The sequence below is a fragment of the Furipterus horrens genome, unplaced genomic scaffold (assembly GCF_987537825.1).
Source record: "Furipterus horrens unplaced genomic scaffold, mFurHor1.1.pri manual_scaffold_3, whole genome shotgun sequence".
In the NCBI taxonomy this organism is placed as follows: domain Eukaryota; kingdom Metazoa; phylum Chordata; class Mammalia; order Chiroptera; family Furipteridae; genus Furipterus; species Furipterus horrens.
Window position 1 is genome coordinate 145,453,417 of NW_028327173.1, and position 19,407 is coordinate 145,472,823.

The 19,407-nt window shown below is 34.3% G+C and overlaps 1 protein-coding gene across 1 annotated transcript in view; it reads left to right on the top strand.

Annotated features, from left to right (window-relative positions):
- The first annotated feature begins 2,078 nt into the window (after positions 1-2,078).
- TSLIG3B (tRNA splicing ligase complex subunit 3B) overlaps positions 2,079-19,407 on the top strand; it is a 35,965-nt gene continuing 18,636 nt past the window's right edge. The window contains exons 1-5 of the mRNA XM_090270395.1: positions 2,079-2,182; positions 9,637-9,782; positions 10,880-11,014; positions 15,416-15,594; positions 18,730-18,810. Coding sequence (XP_090126521.1) covers positions 2,112-2,182; positions 9,637-9,782; positions 10,880-11,014; positions 15,416-15,594; positions 18,730-18,810 — 612 coding nt within the window. The 5' untranslated portion in view covers positions 2,079-2,111. The remainder of the gene's footprint in view (positions 2,183-9,636; positions 9,783-10,879; positions 11,015-15,415; positions 15,595-18,729; positions 18,811-19,407) is intronic.

The window sequence follows — 19,407 nt, forward strand, 5'->3', positions numbered from 1 at the left end:
AATTTATTGACTGTCCAATGCTTATTTATTAGTTACTTTGGATTATAATCTCATATAAATGTCAGTAGTATGTACATTTTAATGATAATTCTTCAACACCAATGCAAAAGATTGCAGATACTAGGAAATGCACACTCTCTTTCCCCATTCACGTAAGCATGTGTGCATGTTCATACACACAGAGGCCAGAAGCTTCTCTTTGGACTACAGGTGAAAAAATGTCTGAAGATCAGTTTGGCTTGCAGAACTGTAGGACATGTTAATAGCATTGAGTTAGTCCAGAGTAGTTTTTAAGCACCCAAATTTAGTTAATTCCCACTTCTAATCCCACTTCTGAAGCAGCGACCAATCCAGAATTGATGGACACTTTATAGAATCCTCCACTGGAATCCAAACCTTACTCAAAATGTTTCCTTCTTTTTCTCATTGAGTGACATGCCACGGTTCCTCTGATGTTTAATTTTACATGTCATCTTGAGTGTGCTAATGAATGTCCAGATAGCTGGTAAAACATTATTTCTCAGTGTGTTTGTGAGGATATTTCCAGAAGAGATTACCATTTGATTCAGTAGACTGAGTGAAGAAACTAGACCTCAACAATGTGGACAGGCATCATGTAATCTGTTGGGGGCCCAAAAAGAACAAAAAGGTGGAAGAAAGGCAAATTCCCTCTCTTAAGCTGATTATCCATCTCCAGCACTTAGACATTGAGCTCCTGGTTCTTGGATTTCAGACTTTGAATTACACCACCAACTTCCCTGGTTCTCAGTTTACAGATAGCGGATTATGGAATTTGGCCTCTGTAATTGTATGAGCCAAATCTTATCATAAATCTCATATATATCCTATTGGTTCTATTCCTCTGAAGAATCCTGACTAATACATTTTCTATGTAGTGTGCTCCCTCACTGATGATCAATAGATCTGATTTTGTCAGGCTACAAGTGTGTTCTTGGTGGTCTATGGCTAATTAAGTTTTAATGACACATGTGCACTTGAAAAATGTATATCCTGAAGTCTTGGGGAGCAGTGATCTATGTATATCAATGAGGTCAAATAGATAAATCACGGTTCCCAAGTCTCATGTATGTCCACTGATTTTTTGACTGTTATACCAGTTAATTAGAGATATATGTTTAAAACCTTCCTCTGTAATTTTGGACCTCTCTATTTCTCCTTTAAGTTCATTTTGGCTTATTTATTTACATATTTTGAGGATAGTTATTAAGAAAATAAACATTTAGGATTATTATTGCTCCTTGTGGTCTTGATACTTTTATCATTATGAAATGTCCCTATTTATGTCTCTCTGATACTTCTTGTATTAGTAGCTATTTTTTCTTATTTAATATTTCTACCCAGCTATCTTATGGTTTAACTATTCTTTTTTTGTTTTTAGATTCAATCCAGTGTTTTTTGATCATTCTATTTTCATCCTTAGTTGTTAGTTGTAAGTTTTACAATATTTGATTATTCCTTTACTGAATATCCTAATAATGGCAACATGCAACTTATTAATGTTTCTTATACATCTCACCTATATTTTATCAATACAACACATAGTGTGTATGTATAAGAAGATTACAGATAGATGCAAACATCTGATCACTTCATTTATCTTCTACATTTCATAATGAAAATATAATTATAAATTAGCTGCCCTTTATTTTTTAAAGTTGGAGCATCGTCATGGCTATTTATGTAAAAATTATATATGTAGGTACATGGTATTATGTACTAATTTTAGCTCAAGGTAATTATTATTCCATTTCAGGATTTTTGTTATAAATGGAAAGGTCTGGGAGTCTGAGAGGTTGAGAACAATGTGGGTAGAATCACTATGTTTGTGCTAAGATTGATTCAACACAGATACGACCTAACACAAATAATGCTTTTTATTACTACTATTTCTATTATTATTTTTAAAAGTTATCATTACATAAAGCTATTTTAAGCACCGAGTATTAATTGCCTTTTGGCCGGAACCTTTGGGCCCTTGGTCAGAGGCTCTCCTAAGCATCCTGGTCAAGGTCCTGCCCGGAACCTTGGCGCCGTAACGCTGGTTTCCGGCGGGCTCCTTAGAGCGGTGAACAGCTTTGCACCGAAGGACCATGAGAGGGCCCGAGCCGGGCCCCGAACCTACGATGGAGGGGGACGTTCTGGACACACTAGAGGCGTTGGGGTCAGTATTCCTAGGGACGTCTTTACCCCGAAAACCTAAGCTCTCCCTCGTTCTCACTGCTGCAGTCTGCACCCTGTGGGCCTCTGCTGGGCTCAGGCAGCCGGGCGCAGGCCTCCTTCCCTGCCTCGCTCCCTCCGGCGCCTACGGAGTTAAGAGGGAGGCGGGAAAAAAATCCGTTTGGAGGGTTGGGGGTGGAGTAAGGCCGGAGAGCTGGGGCGCGCGGCCCCCTCTTCCAGACTCCTTGCCTGGGAACTCTGCAGCCGGGTCTCGCAGCACTGGCGCGAAGTGACGCGGCTGCCATCAGCCCTCCCGGGAAGCATGTACCTACCCCGCCGGTGATATTTTTGTTTACATCGTTGCAGAGCCCTGGCGTGGGAGGTGCTGGAACCCGGCCGGGCTGCCGCAGGGGACTTTTGTCTCCTACGGTGTGCAACCTTTGGCTTAATTAGGCCTCGGGAGCGAATCTCTCCTGCTTCCTTGACCGAGAATGTTTTAGTTCAGTCCATTCATTCAACCATTTCATCCGTTCATAAACAGCATATTTATTTACATGGTGTTAATGTGTTCGTTAGTGCATATCTATGTGCCACACTGTGGAAAAAACAGTTTAAAATTACTAGTAGTTTACACAGTCGTGGGGGCTACATAGAATGCGCTGGTATATACAATTCAGAGTGATAATTGCTATGAGAACTCCCGGGATGGTGCGAATACGTCCAGCCATGGGGAGCAATTTATGTCTCTCCCACAGCCCTTTCCTGCTTTTCTTCGCCGCCGCTATTCCTTACCCAAATGATCCTGACCTGCACGTTGTCTCTTGGATGCCCCCGCCCCTATCCCTAGTCAGCTCCCCGAAAACAGGTGTCTTTCCTGTCTCATTCCCAACACCATACTACAATGGTGCCTGGCACAATAAAATGTGGTTGAATGAATGAAGAAAAGTTCAAAGAAGAGTATGCACAGAGGTAAGCATAGGGCCAGATAGCTGAGAATCAAAAAATACACATTAGAAAGATTGGAGCCATCTGTACAATTTCTTGAATGGATTAGGCTGTGCCTTTGCACTGCCATTATGAAGCTTGAAACCCACACTCCCTTTATCTTTTCCTGGAGATGCACTGCTTCTCCATCAACTGCTACTTTGGATCCAGAGAATACCTGCCTTGCAATGGCCCACTGTTACAGAGCCTTGCACTTAGTAAATCCTGAGTAAATGTTTGTCAAATGAAAGAACAGAGCCAGTGATTATTTAGGGGCATTTTTTTACTTCTGTGAAATCCCTTGGAAATTTTCACTTCACTTGGTTAAGGAAGTAACCAAAACAAGAAGTTAAAATACTAAATTGAAGTGTTTAACCCTCAAACAATTTAAGCTCCCAAGTAGTCCAAATAAGAATGGTGGGGTTCTGGCCCTGGCGGTGTGGCTCAGTTTGTTGGAAGGTCGTCTAGCAAACCAAAATGTCGACAGTTCGATTCCTGGTCAGGGCACATGCCTAGGTTGTGGTTTGGTCCCTGGTTGGGGCATATACAAGAGGCAGCCAATCGATGTTCCTGTCTCACATCAATATTTCTCCCCTTTCCCCTCTTTAAAAATCAATAAGCACATTCTTGGGTGAGGATTTAAAGAAAAAAGAGTAGTAGGATTCTGTAAATAATTTATGAAAAAGGTAAAGTCAGCCCTTTTCCTCCCTTTATTCCTTGTATTTGTTTATATTTAGGTATTTGAAAAATGAAGTTTGCTATAATCTTGACTTATCAAGGAAAAGTAGTTTCAGAGTATTCAATATAGAAAGTAAAAGTTTACACACTTTAGAGTTGATTTTTCCTGGAATAACTGAGGACAAAATTTTGTAGCTTGAATTTTCCTATAATGATAATGAGATGAAGAAAAAAGTTGTTTATTTACAATAGGTGTTGTAATTGAACACTGTTTTAAAATACTATCTATGTAGGTTGTGAATAATGCATTTCTATTGTGATTAAAACCTGAGATATCACAAAGGTACTTAGTTTGTCAGATAAAAGAAGAAATTAAAGGGAGGAATTCAGAGTAGACATATATGTGAAAGAACAATTTAGTGGTGCAGTCTGTTATAAATGAAAACAGGATAGAAAAAACTTAGTTTGCTCATCTGTGAAAGGAGCAGGCTGGAGCAGATGATTTCAGAAGTCCCTTTCAGCTCTGACAGTCTGGTTTTGTAGAACAGTGAATCTCAATTCCAGTTGTGCATCAAAATCATGTATGGAGTTTGTGAAAAAAATGTTCCAGTCTAGTATATACCACAAACTGAATCATGATCTTTTTGGGGGGATGCAGTGTAAGCATGTATTTTTTACAAAAGCTTCATAGCCTAGGTTGAGAACCATTACTATGGCGAGAAGTTTATTTCAAGTATTTATTGAGCATAACTTTATATTGGACACTGTTCGAGAAATCAGAGGTGAACAGAATACAATTGGACAGAGCTACAGTCTAGTGAAGAGGGCATGATCACACAGATATTTATTAACTATAAATGCTTTAAAGGAAAACAGGATGATAATATAACAGGAGGACCTATATAGTCTTAGGGATTAGTGAGATTTCTGAGGAAGTGGCATTTCAGTTGAAACAGGAACGATGAATAGGAATTAACTAGGTGAGGTTGGGTGGGAAAGGAGGACAAAGCTGTCCTTATGGTGAGAACAAAATATGAAAGACTTTGAAGTAGAAAGGAACATGGTGTATTAGAAGAACTGGAAGTAGGCTAAGTGGGTGGAGAGCAAAGACCAGAGTGGTAGAAGATTGGATTGGAGAGTTAGGTGAAGATCAGGGCATTGCAGCACCTTTTAGGATGTATTGTATTGGGTTGGCCAAAAAGCTCCTTTAGGTTTTTTCTGCAAAATAAAAGACATATTTTGCATTGTCACTAATAACTTTATTGATGCGGGTATTTTGAGTGTCTTGGCTCTCTCCCATGTGGTATAATATTGATTGTTCTCAATCGATGTCTCGATTTGTTCCCTATCAACTTCAACTGGTCTACCTAACTGTGGAGCATCGTCCAGCAAGAAGTCTCCAGCGTGAAACTTTGCAAACCACTTTTGACACAATTGATCAGTCACAACACCTTCTCCATACACTGCACAAATCTTTTTTTGTGTGTGTTTCAGTTGTGTTTTTACCTTCCTTTAAATAATAAAGCTTGATATGCTGAAAATGTTGCATATTTTCTTCCATCTTCAAGGTTAAAATGACTACACAAAAATTCACCAGTTTTGATAAGTTTTTAAAAACATGCACGCTGATATGACAGTTGTCACGAAACAATCTAACAAAATTGTTTCAAATGAAGTTAAAGACAATTAAGAGCAACTAGAGCCATTTTACAGAAAAAAACCAAATGAACTTTTTGGCCAACCCAATAGATTTTTTTTCTTTTTCATAGCAGCAGTGGACTTGACTGATTGAAGAACTTTAGATAAAAAAGGGAATGATTAGATGTCTAGTTTGAAAAGTTACCTTTGTCAGCAAGGTGGAGGGTGGATTGGAAAATTTAGTCTAGGCAAGAAGCAGTGGTTGCTTAGTGGCAGTGGCTATGGAAAGAAGTGCGTTACGGGACTTAATGACTGATTGCATATTAGAACTGAAGGAGATGATGGTATTAAGGATTCATTTCTGTAGTAGTTATTTACTTAGCACCAAAATGAAATGAGATACTTTGGAATCTAACCTGAATAGGGAAGAAAGTAAAGATAGCAGGGACCTAGTCAGTACAGAGAATGTGGAGGGACCAGTGGAATGGAGGTAGAGATATTAAAGAATAGTTGTAAGTGACTGGTCAAAAGAGCAAACCGGAAGAAAAGATAGTAAGTTGTGGTCAGGGAGTGTCATATTTGAATATGCCATGTAGTGACAAAGGTTTGAAAATAGGAAGGAAATTGAGAGTTCAGGGTACTGGACAGGGTACACATACAGACTTTGAAGAAACTTAATGTAATGTCAAAAATGGGAATGGAAAGAAAAATGAGCACAGAGCATGTTGGGGAGTATCTAAGAGATTGATAGATGAAAATCACAAGAGAAAGAGGGTGGTAAATCTGACTGGCTTGAGCCTGGAGAGAGCAGGAGATATAAGAAAATGAGGGAGCAATGATACAGATCTTATATTGAGAAGTGGGGAAAATAAATTGCTACCATCTAGTCGAGAGAGTAAACTAGCCAAAGCTGGAGGTGGTAGGGATAATCTTTCTGAGAAGAGATTGACAATACGTATAAGAGATGTTTATGAATGTAGTATAGTGGGAGAATTTGGGAAGCAGGGAGAAGTGGAGTGCTGGATTAGAGGCAAGTCAATAGGGTGGGCAAATGACAGGGAAAAGGGTCTCATATTTTATATGTTAGGTAATAAAAGTAGAAAACAGTAAATTAGGCCCTGGCTGGGTCTTTGTGGAGGTTTGCCAGTGGCCCTAACAGACTGAAGATTGGATTACCCAGTTTGAAGTATCAGAGGAGCAGCCATGGTTCCAGTGCATGGAGGTCTCATGGGGGAGTCTGGCCTAGGGAGGGTATCTCCAATGTTTGAAATAAGAATAGCACTTTGCTAATTAAGTAAGAATATATAGCGCAAACTAAGAGCACAATAATAATACCTTTTAGGACATTATGGCAATTAAATGGAGTAATGTACATAAAGCACTTGGCACTGGCCTACCATAAGAGCAGTTTATAAATTTTAGTTGTATTATGATTGTGATTGTTATTAGATATTAAGTTTGTTAAATGCATTTTTTTTCTTTTGATTTTTATCTGATTTAATGAACTGATGCATTAAGAACTGTGGGGTTTTCTCCCTCTAAAATCCTTATTTCTGGTGATTTAATCAATTTCATTGAATTATGGTTGGCATTTGAGTGAAAATAACTTATCACCAACTATATGAATTAGATACATTTATTCAAGGGTTTATGGTTTTTGCAGAAATGCAAGTAAGTAGGGGGAAATAAGATGTTTACACTTAAATCTCAATGAGAGGCGCTGAAGGACCTGGAAGAAAGGTGGCTGTGTAGAGGAACCAGTCTTGGCTAGTGGAACAAAGACAGTGATCTAGTCCCAGCTCTGCCTTTACCTGGCTGCGTAACCTGGCCAGCTTATTTGCTTAGTTTCCTTATTAGTGTAGACAGAAGTTTAAAAGTTCACGTGGAGCATTTGGGTCAAATCTGGGGTTAAATCAGCATATCATCATGTAGTTATTTTCTGATCCAAAATTGAATAATACTAACTTGAGAGTATTGCTGTGAAGATTAAATGAATGATAAATAAATATATTTATAAGTATAAATATGACTAGCACTGTGCCTGACCTACTGCTTAAAGCAGGTATCCTAACCTTATTAACCCTTAATTTCTTACCTGCAAAATGCGGGTTTGAAAATATCCTTCATGAGATATGACCAGAGAATTCAGAGAAAAAGAAATGCAAATAGCTTGTAAACATATGAAAAGATGTACAGCCTTGCTCATAAGAGATATGTAAATTAAAACTACACTGAGATACCAGATGGTCAAAAATCAAATGTTTGACAACTTTGGTGTGTTGTGGGGAGAATGGGTACTCATACCTGATGGTACAACCTCTATAGAAAAAAATATAATAGTATCTAGCAAAGTTACCCATTCACTTACCCTTTGACCTAACAGTCCAACCTCTAGGAATCTGTTTCTGATATACAAAAATCTGCTGATTTTTTTGAATAGTAAAATACTGTACTAACTGAAATATCCTTCAATGGGGGCATAGTGAATAAAATCTGGTGCATTCAGACAGTGGAGTGCCCTGTTTTCTTATCCAGAATTAGGATAATTTTATTGTATAGTAACAAAAAATGATTAGTATTTCTACTGATCTCTAGGATATGTAAGTGTGTGTGTGAGTGTGTAAGTGTTTAAACCAAAGAATAGGTCAGTATATAGTAGGCTACCTCTTATTTAAAAAGGAAAAGTGTATATATGTTTGAATTAAAAACATTGAATGACAACCCAGAACTAATAAATATGGTTATTTATGGAGGAGGAAGGGAACAGAGTAGGGCGAACAAGATTGTAAACTAGACTTGTTTGAATGTACCTTGCTTTGCAAATTAGACTTTGAAACCATATAAATAAATTATTACATAATTATGAAGCAAAATTAAAAATGAAATCAGAACAAAAAAGAGACAAATCCCTAAAAATTAAAAGCAAAATGAAATAAAGGCCTGTTGATATGGAAAGGAACTTTTAAAAATACATCCTTACTGGAATATATTCTAAAAATAAAAACGAATTATTTTCAGTGATTTTATTGTTAGTAATATGCTAGTTTTTCTACTTTGAAACTATATGTAATTTATTTTTACTAGGATTATGTAAATATCGTTAGAAACCAGATTTTTATTGAAAATAGATACAAATAGATAAAAACAAGAATATTAGAGAAAGTAGATAAAAATGTAAAACTGGGTCAGTAAAAATCCCACAATTCTAAGTTTGAATTGGAAATAGTAATGTGATCTCCTGATGTAATTCTCTTGAAAAAATATAAATACAATAACTAACTTTTAGTAGGAGGTTGTGTACTCTAAATACCATTAAAAAAAAAAAATCAGGGCTTCTTGGAGAAAGGCCAATTACAGGTATAGAACAGGAATCTCTTGTCAAAGAAATCAAGGAAAGTGTTCAGAGAATACTGAAAATAAGTCAGACATGAATGGCCTCCCACCAACCAAAGATAGGACTATTTGAAAAGAAAAATAGGTAGATTAAAACTCATCAGATATGTTAAAATCTATATAAGTTTATAACGTGGAAAAAAGCTCAGTTGCAGAAAGAGCAATGAAAGTAGAAAACTGATGTCTAATTCAATTAAAATAATCTGTAAGATGATTAAAAGATTTAAGGTTTATTCAAATACACTTTGTAGCAGTGTTTGAAAGTATAAAATTATAAAATAAATGGTTAGGTTAAAATGATCTCACAGGTCTTTTTCGGATTTTATTTTTTTAGTTTTAAAATTTGCATCTATTTTTTCACTACTTTTTTCTTATTCTTATAAGTAGTATTAGATTTAGTTCTATTTTATTTTGTGTTATATATAATTTTTCTCTTAAAATTGATTAATAATTTTACTAAAAAATCTTAAAATATAAGAAAAAGCCAAATGTTAATTATATAGAGCAGAAATCAGCACACCATTTCTATAACAGACCAGACAGTAAAAATTTTAGGCTTTGCTGGCCATGCTATCTCTGTCACAACTACTCAACTCTGCCATTGCAACGTGAAAGCAACTAAAGGTAGTCTGTAGATGGATACATTTATCAGCTGTGCTCCAATAAAACTATTTGCAAAAACAGGCAGCAGGCTGTGATAAAAGAGTATGAGTCTTTCTTTCTTTCTTTTTTTCCTTCTTTAACCTTTTATGTCTTCTTTTCTAGGTATAAGGGACCACTGTTAGAAGAGCAAGCCCTTACCAATGCAGCTGAGGGTGGACTTTCTTCACCTGAATTTTCAGAGCTCTGTGTTTGGCTAGGCTCTCAAATAAAATCATTGTGCAACTTGGAAGAAAGTATCACTTCAGCTGGTATTGCTATTGTGTTTATTTACTTTTTTGTTTAATAGTAAAATGAAATGATGGCTTAATGATTTATCTACAATGTACCCACTGTACAAAGAAAAATCATTAATATGAAGAATTTAAGTATATTATTAAATATCTTTGGATTAAATGTTACATTAATTAATCCAAAATTTGTTCTTAAATTTTATAGGATTATAAACAATTACTGTTTTATCTGCTGTCTTAACCTTAGTATTTCTTAGAAAAAATAGAGTCTGAATTTGGTTATTTAAAAACTAAGTTTTGAATACTGCTTATTTTGAATTGAGGTTTCTTTTTCTTTAAGTTGTATTACCAAACCTGTGACTTAGGACATAGATTAATATAGGAATGCTTTTATAAAAAATTTTTGTATTACTTCATAAAGTTTAATTCATTATTATCTTGGTAACTGGAGTCGTGGGTTTTGGTAGAATTTCCGATAGTGTTGTAAAATGAAAAATAAAATATTATTGGGTATTTGCTAGGGGACAAAGTAGCTTTCTCTTTTGAAGCTGTCCTTTTAAATTGTTTTTTTTTTCCTTGCCAAATCTAATAGAATTCACTTGAAGCAAAGTAAAATAAGCTAAATTCAAAACATATGACACAGGCTCCCATATAATTAGATTATTAAAGAAAAATAAGCAGTGAGGCTTAATTAGATGATTGCATTTATTATCTGATTCCATAGAAATGCAATAGAAATGGGTCATTTGCTCTGAAGCCAGTTAATAATTATAGTTATAATAATACTTTTAATATTTTAGTTACTAAGAAAATATTTTCATTTTATCTGCTTTTATGGAACATACATTGGAAGATACTCATTGGATTTAAATGTAAAAATACTTACAGTCTTATGATTGCATATTTATATAAATTAATACTTATATTTCTAAATTAAATGTTACTTTGAATGTAGAAATTGTTTGGTTACCTTTACATAAGCTTTGGGGTTGCACATGTAAAGATTGTCAAAGAGAAAATTTAGAGTTGAATGTAAAATTGAATAAGTGGTAGATTTTGTAATAGCATATTACATGGTAAATATTCAGTAAATGTTGTATGATTTTTTTTTAAAGGGAAGGATGATCTAGAAAGCTTCCAGCTTGAGATAAGTGGTTTTTTAAAAGAAATGGCATGTCCATATTCTATACTTATATCAGGAGATGTTAAAGACCGTTTAAAAAAGAAGGATGACTGCTTAAAACTTTTATGTAAGTTACCTTCCTTTAAACATTTAAATACATGTGTTTGATCTGGTTTTTGTTATTTTTCAAGTCAGAATTTATGAAATTTTATTAATCATTGGATACCTTATATATATAAAAGGTTTTAATATTTGACAAAGTATGAAGGTGAGTCAAGTATTTATCTAAATGTAGTATAAATTCTACTAATATACTCTCTAAGATTTGTAACATTTATGATTTTTTTGGCCTATCTAGAATTCTCTTTGTACTTATATAGTATTTTAGTAATTTTTCCTTCACCTAATTCTTCTCTTAGCATTTATGACTGGATGGCTAAAATTGGTGATCTTTCAGGTCCTATTTAATCTTAAAACTCTTTGAAACTAGCTACTAAGCAGCTTATTAGTTCCTGTTTTGGTAATAGGCACTGAATGATAGTGGGTTCAAAGATGCATATTGATCACTTACTATTGTACCAGAAACTACTCTAGGCATTAGGGATATCAGTTAAAAAAAATTGCACCCTTGGGCCACTGGAGTTCTAGTGAGTGTGGCTTATTTTCACCAAGGGTTAATTTGTAGTAAAATTACCCTATATCCAAACAATTACCACAAATAAAAATCCATTTATTTGTATTGGGTTACTTCAAAAGTTTTTTTAGTTCAGTTAAATTTCATGCTCTTTTGAAAGTTCTGCAAACAATGACCATTCGAAGAAATTTTTCTGACACCTATTATTGAAGATTTCTGTTATTTTACACTGTACCACTTATAAAAAGATCCATGTGATATATTCTTTCTAGGCGCTAGTGTTAGTAATGTTTGTTGCACTAGAGTGGAAATTGTATGTATGTGTTTACTTAGTAATGGATGATAGCAATAGTAATACAAGTGAAAGTATAGAGGACATATAAGAGAAGTTGGTATAGTTTTTTCTGCTTATGAAAATACATGCTTGGGAGGTGGGGTAAGATAGGGAGTGTTAAATGCGTACAGAGTTTAAGCTGGGAAAGATGAAAAGTTCTGGAGATGGACGGTGGTGATGGTTGCACAACAATGTGAATGTGCTTAATGCCAATGTACACTTAAAAATAGAATGGTAAATTTTAGCCCTGACATGTGTGGCTCAGTGGGTTGGGCATCATCCTGCAAACTGAAAGGTCTCCGGTTTGATTCCAGTGGTCAGGGCACGTGCCTGGGCTTCGAGCCAGGTCCCTGCTTGGGGGTGTGAGAGAAGCAACTGATCGATTTTTCTCTCACACATCGATGTTTCTCTCCCTCTCTTTCTCCCTTCTTTCTCCTCTCTCACTAAAAATAAATAAATAAACTCTTTAAGAAAAAAAGAATGGTAAATTTTATGTTATATGTTAAGAAATTGCATGCTCATCATAGTAATCTTACAAACTAGATAAAATCATAAAAAACAAAATCATTTATAATCTCACTTTCCAGAGAGAATCATGAATAACTTTTTGGTGTATTTCCTTTTCTTTCTCTTTTCCCTTTATACATACACATTTAAATAAGGTTGGAATCTTGTTATAGATGCAGTTCCTTCTCCTCTTTCTCTTCATTTAACATTTTGTCAGCATTTCTCCATCACTTAATATTTAAAAAATGTTAAATTGGCTACATAACATTCTGTGTTATGGACATAACATTTTTATTTAATAAATTTCAGATTTGGTGGTATTTGGGTTTTTTTCTATTTTCTATTTCTTTGTTTATAATTTTAGATTACTTTTACTTAGACAAAGATTATGAACATTAAAAAAAAATCCCCTCCAGGTATATATTGCCATATTTTGCTCCAGAGAGGCTATACTAGTTCTCTATTTTACCAGCATGTATTCCATTTTTATCTTTAGTTTGACTGTCTTAAAAAGATATATAAGAAGGTTCTTCTCTCTGGCTGGTGTGGCTCAGTGGATTGATTGCTGACCTGCAAACTTAAAGGTCACTGGTTCGATTCCCAGTCAGTGTACATCTCTCACCCACCAATGTTTCTCTCCCTTCCTTTCTTCCTCCTTTCCCCTCTTTCTAAAAATAAATAAAATCTTAAAAAGAAAAAAAAAAAGCTTCTTCATCTTCTTCTTGGAAGTATTTGCAACATGTATAAAATTAAAAGAGCCAAATTCATTACTATGTGGAGAGCTTTTGTAAATCAAGAAGAAAAAGAGAGAAACTCAGTGGAAAAATATATAGAGAACATAAGACAAGAAAAAGGCATTCTACAGAAAAAAAAATTTATTGCTTTTAAATGTGAAAAGATGCACAGTACCCTTCAAAGTTAAAGGAATTATTTAAAAAATGATAGGATACTATTTTTTAAATTTAGCAGGCTAGCAAATAAAAAACAAATTTTTTTTAGTCATAATAAAGTTTGGGAGAGTAAGCATTCTATACAATAGGCATTAGGGTGTGGTGAGAGAATAACTGGTATAACCTTTGGAAGGGCAAAATTATTAATATATCACAGTTGAAATTTACCTGCTTTTTGGCTTGGCAATATTTATTTTTTTCCCCAAGTATACAAAGGTATATGAAAAGGATGTTCACTGTGGCATTGTTTGTAGTAGTTAAGTAGGAAATATATATCTTTGCAATGATGCCGTTTTATAGAATGAAAACTAATCAAATGTGTTGATATGGAATGATCTCTGATATATTGATAAACAGAAAATGAATATACATATGTATTATACCTTATAGAAAAGAAATAAAAGTGCATAGATGGTAGATACGTATACCATCTGCATGGATTAGCATTTTAAATACTAGACTGAACTCTCGTATGTACTGTTACATAGAGCATGTTTCCATAGAACAAAGGCGAATTTCAGCCAAGTTTTATTCCAAAATACAAATTTTGAAGAACTAGAGATCTGTTTTAATGAAGTTTTGAAATCAGAGGAACCTTGGGAAAGTCCTCATAAGCAAACTTTAATAATTACTGGTCTTAACTTTTTGTGGGCTTTTTAGACGGTCTGACATGTATAGATTGCATGGAAAAATCTTTAAGTCAGTGGCTGTCAATCCTGCCTGCCCATGAAAATCACCTTGGGTGTAAAACAGACCACAGAGATGCTTTGCTCCTACTTCAGATCTGCTTCAGAATCTCTGAGGAGCCTGGCGCCTGTGCTTTTAAAGTTTCTCAGATATTTCTCCCACTCAGCTGAAGTTGAAATTACTGTATTAAATTTTTTGTGTGTGTGTGTGTGTACGTAACTTTAAACAAAAACTTCTGTAGTGAAAGTTAATGTAAAATAAAACTATAACCATCTAAGATTTTGAGAAATTTAATATGGCTGTTGAAACGATTAAATGAAATGGGAACAGTAAAGGAGTGGTCTATCCTGAAGGCAAATAATTACTCAGATTACTCTGTCTGCTTATAAATTAGTTAGACTTATATATTTCCTCCTGACTTGAGCACTCTGTGCATATGAAAGAGACTATTTCATCAGAGTCTTACACATTTCTATATATTCTTAAATTACTGGTTTATTGGTGTGTCTCTTATACTGGACTTTAAACTCTGTGAGTAGGCACTTTTTTTTGTTTTGTTTTGTTTTTAAGATTTTATTTATTTACTTTTAGAGAGAGGGGAAGAGAGGGAGAGAAACATTAATGAGTAAGAGAAACATCGATTGATTGTCTTTCTCTTGCACACCCCCAACTTCCAGGCATGTGCCCTGACTGGGAATTGAACCAGTGACCTTTTGGTTCACAGACTGGTGCTCAATCCACAGCCACCCAGCTAGGGCGGCCTTTATTTTTTTTTTAGTTTTCTCCTGCCCTCTTTATTATTATTGCTATTTTATGATACACAGCATAACATCTATTTTTTTTAGCAAATTTTTAAGTATTTAAAAATAACAGTACAGTATTGTTAACTATAGGTACTGTGCTATAAAATACCAGATCTTGAGGATAACTGATCAATATGTATCCAGTTTGGCTTACCAGGACTATGCTAAGGTCCCTCTGATTTCAAAACTTAATTAAAACAAATCACCAGTTCTTAAAAAATTTATATTTGACTAATAACTCCCTGTTTCTCCCTCCCCCTTTGGCAAGTTTCTGCATTGTGAGTTTGATTGTTTTAGATATCTCATCAAAGTGATATGTAGTATTTGTGCTCTTGTGTCTCTGGCTTATTTCACTTTGTATGAAATGGCTGGATTTCCTTCTTTTTAAAGGCTGAATAATATGCCATTGCATGTCTGTTCTACACTTTCTTTAGCCATTTGTCCAAAAACATCAATATCTTGGTTATCGTGAATAATATGGTAATCAACATGGTAGTACAGATCTCTCTGAGATACTGATATCAATTTATTTGGTTACATACCCCCAGAAGTGGAATTTTTAAGAAGTTTGTTTGCATTTTTAACATTTGTTTTTCCTTTTTCCCCCTTATAGTATTTTTAAGTACAGAGCTTCAAGCTTTACAGATACTGCAGAACAAGACATGTCAGAATTCTCAATTAGATAAAAATAGTGAAATTTATCAGGAAGTCCAAGCTATCTGTGATACCCTTGGTGTGCCCAAGTCAGCAACTTCTGACATTCCACTTATGTTAAGCCAAGTGGAGTCAAAGGTATGGTATTTGCTTTATTTTTCTTTCCCCAAAATTCAACTAAGTATAACATGTAAATGTTGTATTAAAAGTGAAAGTATTTCCTTTGAGTATAATATAATATATTCCATTTCAAGAGAAGTTCATCTTCCTAAAAACTGAACTTTGGATTTGCAGTGAATATGCATGTGACCTAACCTGCCCACAGTTAACGCCCAGGCTTAGTGAGAGTTGCATGATAGGAACATGCAAAGTTAAGGATTGCTTTCCTACACAAGGCTGAAATACCATTTAATGAAACAAGCAGAGTTATCCTGTAAAGTCAAAAGCAAACTAAAAAACTTCAATGGATATTGCCAATAGAATTGCAATGTGGTTGTCTTTGACAGTGAGAGAGCACAGTTTCTGGTGGGTCAGTGTTTAGTGTTTGTTGTAGAGTGAATGAATGAGTATCCTGATGGAGTAAAAACAACTACAAACTATGTGCCTCAAGCTTTTTGAATTTTTTTCAATTATTAAACTACCCTTTATCCTAGTCGAGCCATAGGTTAGAAAGAATGATACTCTCACAGACCAAATTCTGGCCTAATTCCTATGTTTTGTAGGAGTCCTATAAGAGAATAATACAGGGTTCATTTTAAAGGAAAGGAAAATTCTCACCCTCAAAAATAGATACTTAAACTCCATTTATAGACACATTACTTTAAATTCTTGAATAAAGTACTTTTTGCATTGATTTTTTTATGAACTGAAAAATAAGGAAGATTTGTCTTAATGAGAGAATTTTGGTATCATTAAGATGAATGAATACACAGCATTAAAAACTTTTTTCAGGGCAAGGGGAATAGAACTTGCAAAGCAAAGAGTAAGTTGGTGAATCCCAGCTCAAAAACATTGATCAGAGTTTTTTCTCTTCCTCTGGATTAAGTATGATCTCAGGTTGGCTAAAATGTCTGGAAGTGTTCCAAAATTAGAGTTCTGGGCTCTTTCTAATTAATAGTGCTTTCACATATTTATTCTAGAAAGCCTTTTTCCTTGTATGGGTTTCAGTTAGCATTAACAATATCCCCAAACCTCTCTTTTCCCGACTTAAAGCAGCTATAATGCCTGTGTTCAAATGCCCGCAGGCTGATTATAAGGGAATTGTTACTGTGACTATGGTGGCTAAATATGTACGTAAAAGGACTTCCTTCTCCATTCAGTTTCTATCAGAGCAAATCTTTCCATATTGTTTTTGTTTTATGTGATGTTTGCAGAAGAGACTTCGTTACTATTAGGAGGAAAATTATTATTTTCTAACTTGAAACTGTTTAAATGTGAATCTAAAATAATGATAGTGATATTAATAGCAAATATATAGCATTTACTGTCCTAAATGTTTATATGTAACAATTCATTGAATTCTTAGGTCATCTATAATGAGATAGGTACTGTTATTATCTATTAACAAATACATGAGGCAACCGAGGTTCTAAAAGATTTAATAAATTATATAAGCAAGCGTCTAACTAGTAATGATAGACCCAAGGTTGGAACCCACGCAGTCATCCTCCAGAGTCCATACTCTTAACTCACTGACTATATCACAATTAATTCTCAAACTTATTAAAACTGTTATGTATTTAGAATCCCTCTTGAGTGAGGAGTTAAAACTAAAATTTTTAGGAATATATAATATCAAATTGGAGGTATTTACAATAGTTGTGGAATCTACAAAAAAGTTATATTTTAAGAAAATAAGTTAATTCTTTACAATATGTAAGAATTGTATCCGTAATTGAATTATTATTGTAGAGGTAGATTTGCTTTGAAGCTAATAAAGCTTAAGCTTTGGGACCTCATTTACACTTCTTTTGAAGATAATTTTTTAAAAACAGCCTTCTCAAGATATAATTTACATACCATAAAATTTTTCTTTCACTGGTGTGGCTCAATGGGTTGCGCATCATCCTGCAAAGCAAAAGATCACTGGTTCGGTTCCAGATCAGGACACATGCATGGGTTGCCAGCCAGGTCCCCAGTTCGGGTGTCTGCAAGAGGCAGCTGATCAGTGTTTCTATTGCACATTGATGTTTCTCCCCCTTTGTTTCTCCCTCTCTCCCCATCTCTCTGAAAATAAATAAAATCTTTTAAAAAATTCACCCATTTTAAGTGTGCAATTCAATGAATTTTAGGGTAGTTTTAGAGTACAACCATCATCAAAATCTAATTTTAGACTATTTCCATCACCCTCAGAAGAAACCTTGTGCCCAGTTTTAGTCACTCCCCTTCCCTACCACCAGTCTTCAAGCTACTTTTATGTTTACAATTTTTAATTTTTAAAGAGTACCTCCCAACATTAAATAAGCTTCATACCCCTAACAATCTGAACTGCTCTTAATTGGTTTTCCTACTTACCAATAACTAAGAAACTGTAAATATTTCATTTTGTTTTGAAATATTTTCTTTAGATAATCAAGGATTCTCTAGTTAGGAGGGTAAGTCCAACTTAGGCTGTTATTTCGTACTCATTTTCTTCATTTTCTTCGACAGTCATTGACTTATTAAAATGACCCCTGATGTTGTTAAAGCAAAAGTGAATGCATAATATCTTGTTCATGAAAATAAATGTGTTTTAATATAAACCAGAGGCTTTGCAAAAATAGTGAAATGTTTATGTGGTGACTATAATTGTTCTCCTGTGTTGTCTTGCTGAACAATGAAGCCAGAATACTTACAATTGAAATGTGTACATAATACTTAATTGAGAAAAATCAATGTGCTCATCAAAGGTGTTAGTATCCTATTTGAGAATTTACCGGGATATAAGAGAGTGCCATATTAAAAAGAAACTCCAAAATTACTTTACAAAAACATGCAATCTTCATAGCAAAACCTTTTAGTAGGCACTTTAGTTGTCTGTGTACCTTATTTCTTATTCTGGAAAAGAAGATGTGCTATAGCTTGAATTAATATAACTAATGCTCTTTGAAAACGATATTCTGACTTGATTCTGACTTGTAGTGATGATCTTTCCCAGTATATAAAGATATATTTTAATTGTTTCACTTTTACATTATATTTATTCTTTAGCATTAAAAATAACATTTTAAGCAAGAATAAGATTGTTTTAAATTAGGGATATACATTTTCACAATCTTTTATATTTATTTTTAGGTGAAAGCTATTCTCTCAAAAGTCCAGAAAAATCATGTGGGAAAACCACTCCTGAAAATTGATTTGAATCGGGAACAGGCGGTACGTGTTCCCCCCTTCCACACACACTGCCTTTTATTAGTTTTATGTAATTCACTTAGTGAATATGACTCAATTTTATAAATGGACATCTAGATTTTTCAGTGTGTAGCATGCATGTTTTATTTTGGAGAATTAAGTGAATTGATATTCTAGAGTAATAGGTCCAAACATACTTCTTCAATCAGATTATTAATTTTAAAAATATCTGGCCAAGAATTTTTATAGTGCCCAGTATATTAGCATAGTTGTGATTTGAAAAGGATAGTAGCTCAAAGCCAGCAAGTTGGGAAGTTATTGGTATTTTCTTTCCTTATTGGTCCCTTCTACTTAGCATGTAGATGTTTTACTTAAATTAACACATTTGATTGAAGATGAGGTAAATTTACCAGTTGTAAAGTTTATTTGTTTAATGTCTTCTAAATATCATAAATATTCTATCAGATACTCTTCATTATTTAAATAATTTACTGTAAATTCTCCTGGGATCAGAAAATGGTCATCAAATACAATATCTTTTGAATCAGTAGAAAGTATTGACCACGATTTTCAAATTTATTTTTTGTGCAAAATAGGAGTCTAAAATTTATGATAATTTGT